Raw genomic sequence first — 15,279 nt, forward strand, 5'->3', positions numbered from 1 at the left:
AAAACAAGACCGCCTACATGCTGCTACACTCTAAACTGAGATGCTAATCTTGTATTACATGTATTCTTGTCTTTCGTTTTGGCTCCTTTGTTTAAGTCACTTGGGTTTGTTTTGTTTTAAATGTAAATGAATACATGTGGAAGGCAGTTGTTCAGTAGAAGTGGTGAAATTCATGGCGGTTAAACGTCACCGAGCAAAGTTTCTATCTCAGTTCCTCATTTTGCTGTTAACTGCGTCGTGTCAAACATATGGCGAGTAAAAACACAGCCCACACCCACACTCATCTTATTGTCTTATTATATGATCTTATTGTCTCTGTGAGGGCCTTGTACATGAGATCACTATTAATTAATGGAGCTAGTTAATTCTGTGCCATGAACACAGATTCGTTTTTAGTCTAATAGTAGAGTATTTAAAGTATTCAGAGGATTTATTAGAGGAGTTGATCAGTTTAAAAGCATGATTTTGTTTTTACACACCACTTATCTTTTTAATAATAATAATAATAATAATAATAATAATGATGATGATCAATTTCGGATCGGTTTATCGCTGTCACCTCGATTCATTTCTGTCGTTGCCAGTTAAACCCATGAAGCATTACTCCTTTACTTGCAACCAGACCTGCTGTGTGTGTGTGTGAGAGAGATTAAATTTGTGCCAATAAGTATTAAAAAAAAAAGGATTTATTTTCTTCAAGAAGTGTGTAACGAGGGAAGAAAAACACTCTTAAACTGAAAACAGTTCAGGTTTACGCTCGTCATTCTGGCACGAATGTCGTGCGTGGACAGGGATTTACTCTGGTTCAGTACGTTTACATGGACAACAATAATCTGATATTATGACGATACTCTGATTAAGAAACTAGCATATAAACAACGATTCAAAAAAATTTAATCTGATTAAAGTAATTCTCGAAGTAAACACAAATAGAATTAAGATGTGTGGGGTATTACTGTTTTAGTCACATTATTGACGTGCGTTATAGACATGTAAACACTTTAATCACACTATTAACGTCGTGTGGGAGTTTTCACCGCATTTTGCGACAGGACACGTACACACACGGCAGTGCTCAACCGTTTTACGGCAAAAAAGAGAGCACGGCTGCGTCTGAAACAGTGTACTTACCTGCTGTATAGTAGGCGAGATGCATGTATCTCAGTAGGTAAGTATGCAGTTTCGGACACAGCCCATGGCTTCAAACAGTCGTCTATTTGCATGTATAGCATGACAAATAATTAATTGCGCTTTCAATTAACTGCTTTCATAAAATTAAAAAGGATGTAATGACGTGCCGTTAATCGATCTATGTTCTATAACATGTAAAACGGGAACATGAAAGGAGTATTCTAAAAGCAACTCATGTAAACACCTTAATCACAATGTTGTCTTATTCAGAATAAGGTCAGTAATTAGATTACTGCTGTCCATGTAAACGTAGTCAGTCTAGTGAGATTTTTTTTGGATCAGCGGCTCGAGTGTCCAGCTGAGGAAGAGGACAGTGACGCCGCTAGTCATATGAGACAACCCAAACCTCAAATATTAATTACGAATGAATATACTGACTGACTAAGTAAGTCATTTCCACTACAAAGTACAAAACACTATAACTATCTACGGAGAACCGCATCCAGGACGCTCTCCAAAATCTGCAACGCTGAAGCCTATTTTCTAGTGGTGTCATTCATGAACGATTCGTTCATTTTGAATGAATCTTTAATATGACTCGGGAACAACGAGTTGTCTCAGAGAGTGATTCATTCATTTTTGACTGCACATGCACAGCAACATCCCCATGGGTTCTGTACTGGAAACAGAAATGATCAGTTCAGCTCTCGAGTCTTTGGGTCCGAGTCGTTTGGTCATCACGTCGCAGCACCACTGCTATCAGACTATTGGGCGGTCACGGGATGAACGAACGACTCGAACCCAAAGACTCGAGAGCTGAACTGATCATTTCTGTTTCCGGGGAACAGACGTGACGGCTGTCTCGATGCCGTGAGAGACCTCGATTATGCGATGATTATACGTCGTTGTTATTTGGGAAGGCTTCTAGCATACATACTGGACGTAGACGCGGCAAGCAGGGACAAGCTAGCTAGGCAGTCGAAAACTGTGCGCTTCTCTGTCTGCACATTTTGAAAGGTGCTGTGACAGACTGTTCGTGTTTCCGAGCTTAGAAGCAAAAATCGTGTTGCACTTGTGGCAACGAGCGTTGTCTGCATCAACCACACTTTTGAACATTTGGTTCTCTCAGACATTGCCAGTCTGTGTATTAAGTGGGCACTTTTGTGGTCTGTGTGTGCGTGCTCACTCGCTGTTGCGTATGACTGACAGCCCCCGTGCATGAGCGAGCTCACTCCTGGATTGCATATAACGAAAATGCAGACGAATGTCTTAATATTATCGCAAATTAGGAATATTTAGTGAGAGAAAATGTACAAGATAACATTTATTTAGCAATAATAAATAGGAAATGTATCTTCTTAATTTCTCCATTACAGAAAGCAGAACGATAGCATCAGAGCTTAGCGATACTATGGTCTTTCATAATTTAGCCCAGGGCCAGTTTAATACCAGGATTCGGTACCCATCCCTGGGTGAGACTGTACCCAGTGTAGCTTCAGATTCATGTTGACAGGAGTGGAAGTCGGTGTGGTCTTTTGTTGTTGTTGTTGTCGTCGTCATTGTTGTAGTAGCCCATCCTCTTCTGGGTACTGCATGTTGTGCTTTTCTGCTCAACACGGTTGTAAAGAGTGATTAGTTACCATAGACTTCCCTTCAGCTCGAACCAGTCATCCATTCTCCTCTCTCCTCTTTCATCAGCAAGGTGTTTTCATGTTAGGTTTCAATTCATTTTAATAACTGGAACTTAACGACACAGTAGTTGCGTAATCCATTCAGACTATCAATTGTCTAGCTTTCACAGATGTGATGGTGCGTGTCTGAAGCATAGTGTTTTATTTTATTTTTTATTTTATTTCACGTACCGTTGTGCCGTCAAAGTCACGGAGCCCTCTGTTCCCCCACTTGTGTTTTTGGATGCTGCATTTCTCCTCCAACCTGTGGAGTTGCATATTTGCAGCTGTGAACTTCACAATTGCCACAGTTATTACTTTAACCTGCACTGGATCAGCTAGGGTGTGTGTGTGTGTGTGTGTGTATTGCTATTTATTTATTTGTTTATGTTTAGTTCTGCTAACTGACTCGAGTGATTTCAGAGCTGGTGTGTGAATGTGTTTGAGGTATCAGTGCCAGCATATAGTGCATGCCTCACTCCACCACTTACCGGCCATCAGCATTGTAGCTTATCATAAATCCAAAGTGCTCCCAAACACACGGGCCTTAAATATTTAGGGGACTTTTCCAGTTCCTGTTTGCTGAACGCAGCTGAACCGTTGCTGTTTTTCTTGAGCTCATGCACTAGTATGCTATAATGCTTGAGACAAAAAAAACAGCCTGCATGGGAGAAGTGTTTTTTCTTTCTTTTTTTTTTCTTTTACTCTGTATCTTCTCTTGTTTAAAGGTAAAGAGGCAGTTGCCTTTTAGAGGAGGGAACGTGGACTTGATTAAAAGTTTATTATACCTCATGTAATTGAAGTGGTATTTTATGATGTGCGGCCTTTTTCCTTATGCAGCCTGTTGAATTTATTGTTAGATAGACACGCAGGCCCTGTTTACACTAGTGCGTTTTAAAATAAAAACCATCCTCGTCCACACTGGCGTTTACGCTGTGGTTCAGAAACGATCCCCGCCCACGCTACACGACTGAAAACGCACGTCACGTCACCATTCATGCACACTGGGCATGCGCGTACACGTGTAAACAGGTAGTTGGTTGCTAATCCAAACAGGTGTTCCATGTAGGACTTACGCCGCGCGAAATGAGATATGTTGCAGATTTCTCTAATCGGTGCTCGCCTCTTGCGCATGTGGGCCGCTGCAGTGTTATACAGAATGTAGCTGCACAATGGCTGCTAAGAATGACAACAAATCCAGCGAAGCTTGCAGTTCAGTCTCCGTGTTGTTGTGTATGCGATCAAGGTAGCGTAATGGTCAGGGGGTGAATGTGGGCAGAGCCACGCTTTCGTTTTCAAAAGTCTTTGTTTTATCTATTTACACTGAAACGTAAGCCCGGAGTTTTCAAACTAAAACGGGGTCTTCGGCGTTTCCAAAAGTCTCGGTGTAGTGCAGAGGACAGGCGTAACCGTACCAAAAGTTATAAACGAAAACGCACAGTAGCGTAAACGGGGCCATAGACACATCAAATTGATTGCTGTGTCATTTTAACCCTGTACAATGTAAATGACATAAACCATGAAAGGTCAAAACAGTCATTTTGGGGAAAGAATAACATTTTATCATAACCCTTAGGCTAATAAAACACTTCTGGAAAAGAGTAGGGGTATAACCCCAGTGTCCTGGCGAAATTCCACATTAGTCTTTATCCATCATCGCCCCCTAATAATCTCCATCCCTGATTTGTCTGCATCACTGTCCTCCTGTCCACCATTAGCTGGTGTGTGATGGGCGTTCTGGCGCATTATGAGGAGACCCCCCTCCAGTTCAATGTAAAGCACTATATAAATGTAAAGTATTATTATTATTATTATTATTATTATTATTATTGTGCATTTAGTCTCTGCTGCAAATTTCCACTTCTTTTCCATCAAATTTCTGTTGGATTTAAATTCAAATTCAACCCACTCGAGTCACGGAGTGTAAATGACGCTGAGTGTCCCTTGGTACTCCGTACACCCTCATGACTGATTCACAACCAAGATGTTCAAAAGATGTAGAAAAATCCCTGCATTTTGTATTTCCTTGGCAACCAATGTGTACCCAATAGCACATTTAGGCCAGCGACTTCACTATATAAATCTCATGCTCTAACATATCAATACTGTGTGTCTATAATGTATTAAATGTATTATAGTGCCGTTTAAATTTTAGCTACATAAAAAACCAAACCTTTGTCTGAAAGTTTCAAATGAACTCCAAGAAAACAACAAAGGAACCGGTGAAGGATTTGAAGGCATCAGGTACCAAAGAATGTCCAACCACCATCCTAGACCAGTCCTACGACCTGAACAGTCGCTCTGGGAAGAAGCCCCTACTCCAAGACTGGCGTGAAAACGCTAGATTGAACTTTGCAGGTGAACACCAGGATGAAGAACTAGCCTTTAGGAGGCGTGTTCTCTGGTCAGGTGAAACAAAAATGTTTAAAGACAACAAAGTGAAAGTATTGGAGTGGCTATTGAAAAGCCCTGAATCCCATAGAAACCTTTGGACTGAAACTGGAAAAAGTGTGTCTGAGCAAGGAGGCCCACAAACCTGACTTGAGTTACAGCAATTCTGTCAGGAGGAATGGCAAAGTAGTACAGCAAAGTATTGTGAGAAGCTGCCCCAAGAGTTTTAAGTGATTTAAACTCGGGCAATTAAAAGGCAACACCACCAAATGTTAATAGTGTATGTAAACTTTTGACCCATTGAAAATCTGATCTAGTAAATAAAAGCTGGAATAAATCAGCCTCTTAGCCATCATTCTGAAATGATCTCTTATGGAAATAAAGTAGATACTCTTAAAGACTTACCACAGGAAATGTTTAGTAACATGAAACGGGAAAAATTGAGCTTGACTATCTTTAGCCTATGTAAAACATTTGGCCTCAACTTAGTAGAAGATGAAATCTGAAACATTCGAGTGTGGACTTTCGTAGCTGATTTTTACCCCCCATCATGTCCAGTCATGGCTGGACAGAGTGTCAGCGGTGATTAGTTAAGGAAGATAGCATGTTAAATTGTAGCACCTGTGGTGTCTGTGGGCACGTCTGAATATATCCTGTGGTCTTCCCTTAGGCTCAGACTCTCACGCTCAGCCCAGGGTATACTGAGGGTCTGAGAGCATTTCTACACATTACACAAGGTTCCAATGCTAAAACAAAGTGCTTTTTTCTCTCACAGCAAGGTATTGTCAGTAGGCCAGGGGGAAAATACAGTATCTTGTGTTTAAAAGTTATTAGAGGTTTGCCTTTGAATCAGTCAGTGGCGATTAAATCAAGATCTTTTTGTGTGTTTAACAGCAGAAATGTCAGTCAGATGGCCTCTTCCTGCGTTATTTGCCCACGTTTTAGTGAAGAAATGTACCAGCAACTGAAAGAAGCCAGACTTTCAAGATGTGTCCTCAGACCTGCTGGTTTTCGGCTGTGCTGTTTTGATAAATGCATCAAGAAGTGCCACAGACTGAGCAAAATGAGAAAGGGGGGGGGAAACCCCCAAAATCCGAACTCCATGGAAATCGGGTTTGAGCTGTATGTCAGAGGAGTTTTAACATTTGTAATTCTACATTCTAGATTTGCCTTGATGTTACTATCCATGAATAATGCTGTAAGTGTCTCCCATTTCAAAATCATTCTCTATTTATTTAGTTTAAGATATTGGCATTCTAACAAAATTATTAAAAACCTCCCTGTTATCAACATAGCAAGGTTGCATTTTGTTGCAAAATTTGTTGCAAGGTTGTTGGGGTAGTTGCGATTATTGTAACTTGCTTGTGAGAAAACGCCAGTAAACAGCAGTGAGAACATGAACAATGTGTCGTGAATAGGCATGAGATGATGGGCAGCTGTGGATCAGGTGGTAGAGGGGGTTGTCCACTAATCGTAGGGTTGCCGTTTCGATCCCCGGCCCACATGACCCCACATTCCGAAGTGTCCTTGGGCAAGACACTGAACCCCAAGTTGCTCCTGATGGCAAGCTAGCACCTTGCGTGGCAGCTCTGCTACCATTGGTGTGTGTGTAAATGGGTGAATGAGAACCAGTGTAAACCACTTGGTGGCTCACATGATACGACACCCCTCCTGATGCGGCCTTCGTGAGACAACTCGAACTGCTGCAATATCAGCACAATGTATTTTCAGAAGACTAGATCAGGAGTTATAATATAAGGTGTGGTTTCCTCCCCTCCCGCTTTGTCCTTAACATGTTCTTTTAATCCTTTTTCAGTGTCATAAATGTATGTTTTGACTGCGATATTAATTCGGGAAGATTACTTGGCGATGGATTGTGCCTTAGATGATTAGGCTAAGTAACACATTCATGTCATCAGCGCTCCTACTGCTGCCTGACATCAACCTGAAACGCACGAGTGAGTCAATACCAATTTAAATGTGCAGATGAGAAAAATAATTGTGATTTTTATTTAGTATATATCCTCATCCTGCTGAAATTAATTTCTGGCTACGTCACTGGCGGCACAACACACTGACTTATTTTGGATGCCTGTGTGACTTGCATCAAGAGCTGACGGATGCACACGGATGCTGATTTCAACTTGCATGTCAGACCTCATATCAAGCAAACATCAATAGAACCATCAGTTTCAGTATTTTTTTTTCCCCTTGAGCCAAGTGAAAAAAGGTTGCACGCCTCGTGTTTAACACATGTCGTAACCCTTCCTTCTGATTAACACATATTTTGGGACTGCTCTTTAAGCATGCTTCGAGGCAGTCAGGTTCCCACTCGCAAACTTCTTGCTCTGTACACTAGTGCACCTGAAGCTGCTACTTGGTGTGTCATAAAAAGTAGAGCTCAATATCGTGATGCACCTCAGAGATGCAAAATTCGTCTCAACAGTATTTTGTATTGCGATATTCGAGACGGCGAAATTCTGTCGACATGTTGCATTACGCTTACCAACACAACATGACCAGACAGGAAGTGTGTGTAATCTTGATCATTTTAATAGTTGTTAGTTTGGCTTGCTCCTCAATGCCAGCTGCTGTCCACTGAGACAGTAAACAGTCTGAATGAGTTTGAATGCTTCCCCCACCCCTCCCTTAATCTTAAAATTTTAAAGTACATCTCTTTTTACATGGGTTTTCACACCATTTTTCACATTATTCTGGCTTAATGTTTCCTTATACTATGTATTCTGTTCATGTCAGGTTAATTCGAATCTGTCATATCTTGTGTTATGAAATTGAATCCCCGGTTATTTTAAATTCCACATTGCTGTGTATAATTATCTTGTTTTTGCTCTTCTTTTAATTTTTATTCCCACCCACAGTGGCCGGGCTGTGCTGGGGGAGGAGGCCGTGAGGACGTTGGAGCTGGGAGCTGCTGGTATTGCGCTGGTGGTGGTGCTGGTGGTTGGCACCGTGCGAGCTGGACATGCCCGGGGGCCGCAGGGGTCCGAGTAGACAGCAGCTGAGCCGCTCGGCATTGCCCTCCTTGCAAACACTGGTGGGGGGCAGCCTCAGCAACGGCACGGGCCACAGGAGCAGGTACGGTTTCACGTGTCTCTGTCCATACACCTACTCCAGTACATATCTCATAATGTACAGTTCCAAAAATCATAGATCTTAGGGGTCAGTTTCAGTCATCCCGGTCATTTTAATTGTTGAGCAGTGATAATTCAGGGTGTGTGAGTTTGTTCGTATGATCAGACCTCTGTAGCTGGTTCAGTTCCATTTTTTTTAATGGAGCTTTTAAAAAGGTAGGTGGGAGAGAGAGAGAGAGAGAGAGAGAAAGTATTGGAACAGCAAGGCCAATTCTGTTGTTTTTGCTATACACTGAAGACATTTAGGTTTGAGATTAAAAGATGAATGAGACAATGGATCAGAATTTCAGCTTTCATTTCCAGATATTTACATCTAGATGTGTTAAACAACATGGCACCTTTTGTTTGAATCCACCCATTTTTCTAGTAATCAAAAATATTGGAACATGTGACTGATAGGCGTTTCATGTTGCCCAGGTCTGCCCTGTTAAATTGACTGTTTAAACAATTAGTAGCTCTGAATTTCTACTCTTGGGTTAAGCTCTGTGTTTCGCCTGTAAAGACTGTTTGTGTTTTGTTGTTAAAATGGATTAACCAATATGAATACCAGAGTGCTGTCTATGGGAGAAAAGCATTTTGAAGGTGAGAACAGAGGGAAAACCCAGAGCCATTTCATAAAACAGTTTGGAATGTCCTGAAAAAGAAAGAAACCACTGATGTACTAACAACCAGACATGGAACAGGTCAGCCAAGGAAACAACAGCAGTTGATGACCAGCATTGTGAGAGCTGTGAAGAGAAACCCAGAAACAATAGTCAGCGACATCACCGACGACCTCCACAGGAGAGGGATGAAGGTATCACAATCCACCATTGGAAGCAGTTAGAATCTGAAAGCCAGATTGGAATTTGCAAAGAAATACAGAGATGAGTCACAAAAGTTTTGGAACCGAGATTAACCTCTACCAAAGTGTGGAGAAACAAAGGATCTGCTGATGATCCAAAACATTCAAGCTCTTCTGTTCAGCATGGTGGAGGTAGTGTCATGACTTGGGGTTGCATAGTTGCTTCTGGAACAGGATCACTAATCTTTATTGATGATGGAACTCATGATGGTAGCAGCAGAATGAATTCAGATGTCTACAGAAACATTTTGTCTGCCAATTTACAAAGAAATGCATCAATCTAATTGGGAGGAACTTCATCATGCAGCAAGACAATGATCTAAAACACACTGCCAACTCAACAAAGGACTTCATCAGGGGGGGAAAGTGGAAGGTTTTAGACTGACCGAGTAAATCACCAGATTTTAACCGAGTTGAGCAGCATTTCACCTCCTGAAGAGGGGACCGAAGGGAGAAAGCCCTGAACCATACAAAAACTGATACAGCTCATAATCCGCACTAAAAGCCTTGAAAAGTAAGAAGAATGCAACAGTTTGCTGATGTCAGTGGGTTGCCAGCTTGATGCTGTTATTGCAAGCAAGGGATATGCAACCAAATATTAAGTGTTGCTTACTTTAAATTACATCTGTTTGTTCCTATACTTTTGCTTACCTAAGTTGTTTAACACATCTAGATGTAAATATCAGGAAATGAAAGTGGAAATTCTGATCTATCTTCTCATACTCATCTTTTGATCTCAAACACAAATATCTTTGTTGTATAGCAAAAACAATGGAATTGGCTTTGCAGATCCAATATTTTTGGAACGGGAGGGATAAATAATTTCCATTGTTCTCAGTCCATGCTTTGTTTATGGACGAAGTTAAAATGATGTGTACTTTTAAAGTCAGTAGGCTAATCCGGTACACAATACTTACTTGATGGGGTAACTAAGGGCAGCATTATACTTTAGTAAGCTACAAACACTTATGCACCATAAATGTTAATGAATTGTACATTTATTTAATGCCCTTCTTTATCCAGTAAGTGGCAACACGCTTATCTCACTTATCAATGTGCCACTAGGTTTATTGTACTCTGCACGTCTCATTGGATTCCAGCACACACTGTTGCAATCAAACTGCTCAGATTACTTCCTTCGCTATTCGGGGTTTTGCTTTTGCACCAATTCGGGTTTGTTTAAATTAACTTCTAAAGCATTATTGTTTAAAATCAATGACTTTCATCCTGGAGAAGCCTGTTTGGCGAGTGGAGTTTATTCTGCTCTTGACTTGAGACAGAGATGACAGATATTCAGTAAGTGGTGTTCAGACCTACACTTCAGTGCAGTGTACTTCATGCAGCTCATTGACTGCCAGCAGTCAGAGTGTGAGGCCTCTTACAGAATTGATTTATCAGGCAGTCTGGACATTGGTCTACTACTGTTTAGAAACGGAGCAAATACACAGCAAAAAAAAAAAACCCAAATCTATCAGGTATTTCCAGTTCAAATGTTTTTATTCTAAATGGTCATGCTTAACACTCTGCTTGTTTGCCTGTCAGCAGTATAAGTAGTATTAAGTCAGTAAGTAGTAATAAGTTGGGCAGTACCTTCTGATAACCGATTAATCAACCGATAGTTTTACAAAACTTATACTGAATGAAAACATAACACTCAAAATAAAATCTAGCTGAACATTATTACAAAAATAAACAGTACTGACTGTACTATGTACTTTTTAAAAATGAAATAAATAGTATATATTTTTTTATTTACCTTAATATTTAGTAATAGAAGTGAGTACACCCCTCACATTTTTGTAAATATTTGATTATATCTTTTCATGTGTCAACACTGACACATGAAATGTTATTGTGTGTTATTTGAAATGACTTCAAATAACACCACAAAATTTGTCAGTAATAGTTTTTATTTCACCTCTAGAGGCCGCTCTCGTACTGTATAATCGATTATAGGCAAAACTGATCAATCGGTCGACCTTTAGGTGGAGGTAAAGCTGTAACTTTGTTTTTTGACACAGGAAAGACTTCAGGACTTTTCTTGGTAACAAGCTGCATCTTTTGTCTTATTAATTTCAAGAGAGGGTGGGGGAGAAAAAGAGAGACCGCTGAGGGAAAGATTAACCAAAGCATTTTGGGGGAGGGAACTAAACAAAGCATTTTCTGTTATTGGGGAAATAATCAGTGTAACTTCAGTGTGGTAACTCAGTTAGCTTCGGGTTACATCACACCAAACCGTCAGCAATAACGTGTGACTCTCTCATTCCAGGAACAGTAATTCATCGGGTCTGACGGCTCCCCCTCTCACGACCCTGATTACGCCCGAGCCGGTGCGCCACTGCCGCATCCCTGAGCTTCCTCTGGACAGCAGCTTGCTCTTCGAGTTCCTGCTCTTCCTGTACCTGCTGGTGGCACTCTTTGTGCAGTATATTAACATCTACAGGACGGTGTGGTGGTATCCTCACATCCACCCTGCTGCCTCTACCTCGCTGGTGTGTATTACTGCTGCAACACACACACATTAGGTAGCAACTAAAAATAGGAGAATGAAAATATAAAAAAAGGGAATGTAAATGCAGAGTGAAAGAAAACGTATTAAAGGCAAGAGTGAGTCAAACGGAAGTAAATAAATGAAATTTGGTGTGGAAATTAAAGTAGTTAAAGCGTCATGAAACACTAAACTACATTTTCTGAGATTTTAACAGAGGTGTTCGTATCGCACGTCATAAAAGACAATCTTAGCATCCGTTAATTTAAACTGTAGGAGAAAGCTAATTTTTGGCTTTTTTCCACTATTTTCGTCTTCCTGGTTTAAAATCTCGTCTTGTGACACATCACAGGCAGTGACCTGGCAATGTACTGTAGTACTTCGATGACGTGTCGGTCTCTCATAATTATTCATGAGCCTGCGTGTTCTTATCCTATAAGATGCTATCTTTTAATTATTCACGACGGCACGTGGTGCTTTCCTACAGATGTAGTAAATGAGAGGCGTTCAAATGGGTCGCAGGTGTTTGTTTCAGTGGTGTAAGAGTTTGAGGGTGCGTTCTATGGCGAGCTATGAGAATTGGAGAAAGGTGGACTTCCGACTTGCTCATGAAAGCAGTTTGCGTCTAAACAATGAAGCGGTACTAAGTCCCGAGGACTTTTCCATCCCTTCAAATGAGGTATGCGTCTGATTTTTAACCAGGACAATTTTACTTACCTTTTGAGCTAATTACCAGGTCGTCGCATGCAAAACTATGCAATGAGAATCTGTGTTGAAGGGAAGAACCTTCCCCCTTTTATTCGTGAAAAGCTTAAGCTAGCTACCATTCCAACACATTCCTCCGGTTTTGTTTTGTTTTCCTCCGTAGTCACGCCAGGGGCTAATGGTTCAAATAGATAGGGCAGAGGACCTGCACCGCTACCTACTGTGTCTCCATTTAGCCCTGGGGATTCAGGAGGAGATAAGTCCTCTGCCTCAGCTGCAAACTTTTTGTCACTATCCATCCTTATTGTGAGTGTTCTGAAGGCTCAGGGTTAGGTTTAGAGGCTGTTACCTCACAGCTCTGCAGTTTGGGGTTTGATTCCCGTCTCCACCGTGTGTGCACAGAGTTTGCGTGTTCTCCCTGTGCTTCGGGGATTTCCTCCAGGTTCCTCCCCTAGTCCAAAGACATGTTGTAGGCTGGTTAAATCACAATGATGCTTTTTTTCCCACAACTTGAAGTTCTGTCTAATTTAAAAATAACGTACTTCTATATATAAAATAAAGTGCTTTTCTTAATATGCATCAAAGCAATGTGCACCACCATATTGCTTTGATGCATATTAAAATGCAAGAACTGATCGACTTTCTATGTTTTACAATGGAGCAACTGATAAATTAGTTTGTACATTGATGCATTTTATCTGGAATTAATTATCCCCCCAGACACTGACCAGAAAATGGTCATTTCTAAAGTATGCCGCAGTTCAGTCATTTATGCATGCGGTTATATTTTATACCCAGTTATAGACACAACTTAATATATTGTGATGTATATTGTTTCCTGAAAAGAAATGATCCGTGTCGTGATATAAAATTTTGTCCATATCACCCAGCCTCTGTCTGTAAGGGTAATTTTAAAAAATGCTATCAGCATTGAGCTTAAGATTTCAGCTATTTTTGTTTGAAGGTCTGGTTATAATACATTAAAAATGTATTGAATTTGTTCACAGGTGTTCATCTTCATCTAATGTGTGGTCTCTTTCTGTTCATAGAACTTTTATCTGATCGACTACCACCTGGCTATCTTCATTACCGTGATGCTGGCCAGAAGACTAGTATGGACCATTGTCTCAGAGGTACCGCCTACATCTGTGTTATACAGCCTTGTACAGTCCTTCTTCCTCTAATACGGAAATCCGCAGTCGCGCATCTTCGTAGTCAAAATACACACAGCTTCTATAACATTTAGTTACATTTAGTCTGTAACACTTTTTTTTATTTTATTTAATGTTGTGCTTTGTGGGACAACCCAGCAAAGCCGATGGGGAGAGTTGCCAGGTTTCAGCAGAATTCCCACCCCAAAATGGGAAAATATTTCCCCAAAATAGCCCAAAGTGTTATCTAAAAATGGTTTTCATGTTCTCGGAAAAATCATGCAGGCATTATTATGAGATGCTGCTTAAAACGCCACATTTTCCCTTCACAAAAGCACTATGAGTGTGTCCCAGTTTTATAGTAGATTCTTATAGTGTATCCAGCAAACTTCTCTGGTCTAACAAACCCAAAACCTTAAGTAAATCTGATGGAATATTTTTAGTTGTTAGTTTTAACCAGCATAAAACATGTCAGGGGTCATCATATTTGAAAGTCTCTGTAGATCTGTTTACTTAATGATGATCTGCTGTAGTGATTTCTGACTACAGCTTTTATTAAACAGCATCAACTGGTTTAATAATTGTTTTTGCCTGATTGTCCATGCCAGGCCTCCCAGGCGAGCCCGTCTTCGTTTGTGCAGTATGTGCTGCTGATTGTGGCCCGACTCAGTCTCCTCACTCTGTGTGGTTGGATTCTCTGCTGGACCCTCGTCAACCTCTTCAGGACCCACTCAGTGCTTAACCTGCTCTTCTTGGGCTACCCGTAAGCTCATATGAATTCCTTCTTGCTCCGTTATTTAAAAAAAAAAAAAATTTAAATGGAATTTTCTTTCTGACGAAAAAAACCCAATTACAATAAATCAGGTACTTGCAAAAAAGAAATTCTAAAAGTAGATAGAAAAGAGAAACCATTTAAACAAATTAGACAAGAATATTATACTTGGTCATTTATTTATTGAGAAATTATCCAGTATTACATATGAGTGGCAACAGTATGTGAAACTTTGCTTTCAGTATCTGGTGTGACTCGCTTTTGCAGCAATAACTGCCATTAAGAGTAGGTGAGTCACTGTTAAACAAGGCTGGTTGGTTCAAAACATGAAAGATGGCAATGGCCTAGATGCAGCAAAACAGGATTACACCATGATACTTTCATAGATGGGATAAGGTTCTTATGCTGGAATGCAGTATTTTCCTTTCTCCAAAAATAATGCTTCTCATTTAAACCAAAAAATTCTGTTTTGGTTTCATCTGTCCACAAAACATTTTTCCAATAGCCTTCTGGCTTGTCCATGTGAGTGTTAGCAAACTGCAGAAGGGCAGCGGTGTTCTTTTTGGAGAGCAGTGGCTTTCTCCTTGCAACCCTGCCGTGCACACCATTGTTGTTCAGTGTTCTCCTGATGGTGCACTCATGAACATTAACATTAGCCAATGTGAGAGAGGCCTTTTGTTGCTTAGAAGTTACCCTGGGCCCCTTTGTGCCCTCGTGGACTCTTGCACATCTTGCTCCTGGAGTGATCTTTCTTGGTCGATCGCTCCTGGGGGAGGGAACAATGGTCTTGAATTTCCTCCATTTGTACACAGTCTAATTGACTGTGGAGATGGTTTTGTAACCTTTTCCAGCCTGACAAACCAACAACTCCCTGCGCTCCTCAAAAATCTGATTTGTTCATGCCATGGTACACTTCCAGAAACAAGATCAGACTCTGATAGATCCCTGTTCTTTAAATAAAACAGGGTGCTCACT

The 15,279-nt window shown here is 40.7% G+C and overlaps 1 protein-coding gene across 1 annotated transcript in view; it reads left to right on the plus strand.

The window, feature by feature from the left end:
* Window positions 1–15,279, plus strand: part of tmem39a (transmembrane protein 39A) — a 30,058-nt gene that overhangs the window by 819 nt on the left and 13,960 nt on the right. The window contains exons 2-5 of the mRNA XM_053616401.1: window positions 8,072–8,288; window positions 11,458–11,680; window positions 13,431–13,514; window positions 14,141–14,295. Coding sequence (XP_053472376.1) covers window positions 8,176–8,288; window positions 11,458–11,680; window positions 13,431–13,514; window positions 14,141–14,295 — 575 coding nt within the window. The 5' untranslated portion in view covers window positions 8,072–8,175. The remainder of the gene's footprint in view (window positions 1–8,071; window positions 8,289–11,457; window positions 11,681–13,430; window positions 13,515–14,140; window positions 14,296–15,279) is intronic.

This window comes from Ictalurus furcatus, chromosome 26 (genome assembly GCF_023375685.1).
Source record: "Ictalurus furcatus strain D&B chromosome 26, Billie_1.0, whole genome shotgun sequence".
Lineage (NCBI taxonomy): Eukaryota > Metazoa > Chordata > Actinopteri > Siluriformes > Ictaluridae > Ictalurus > Ictalurus furcatus.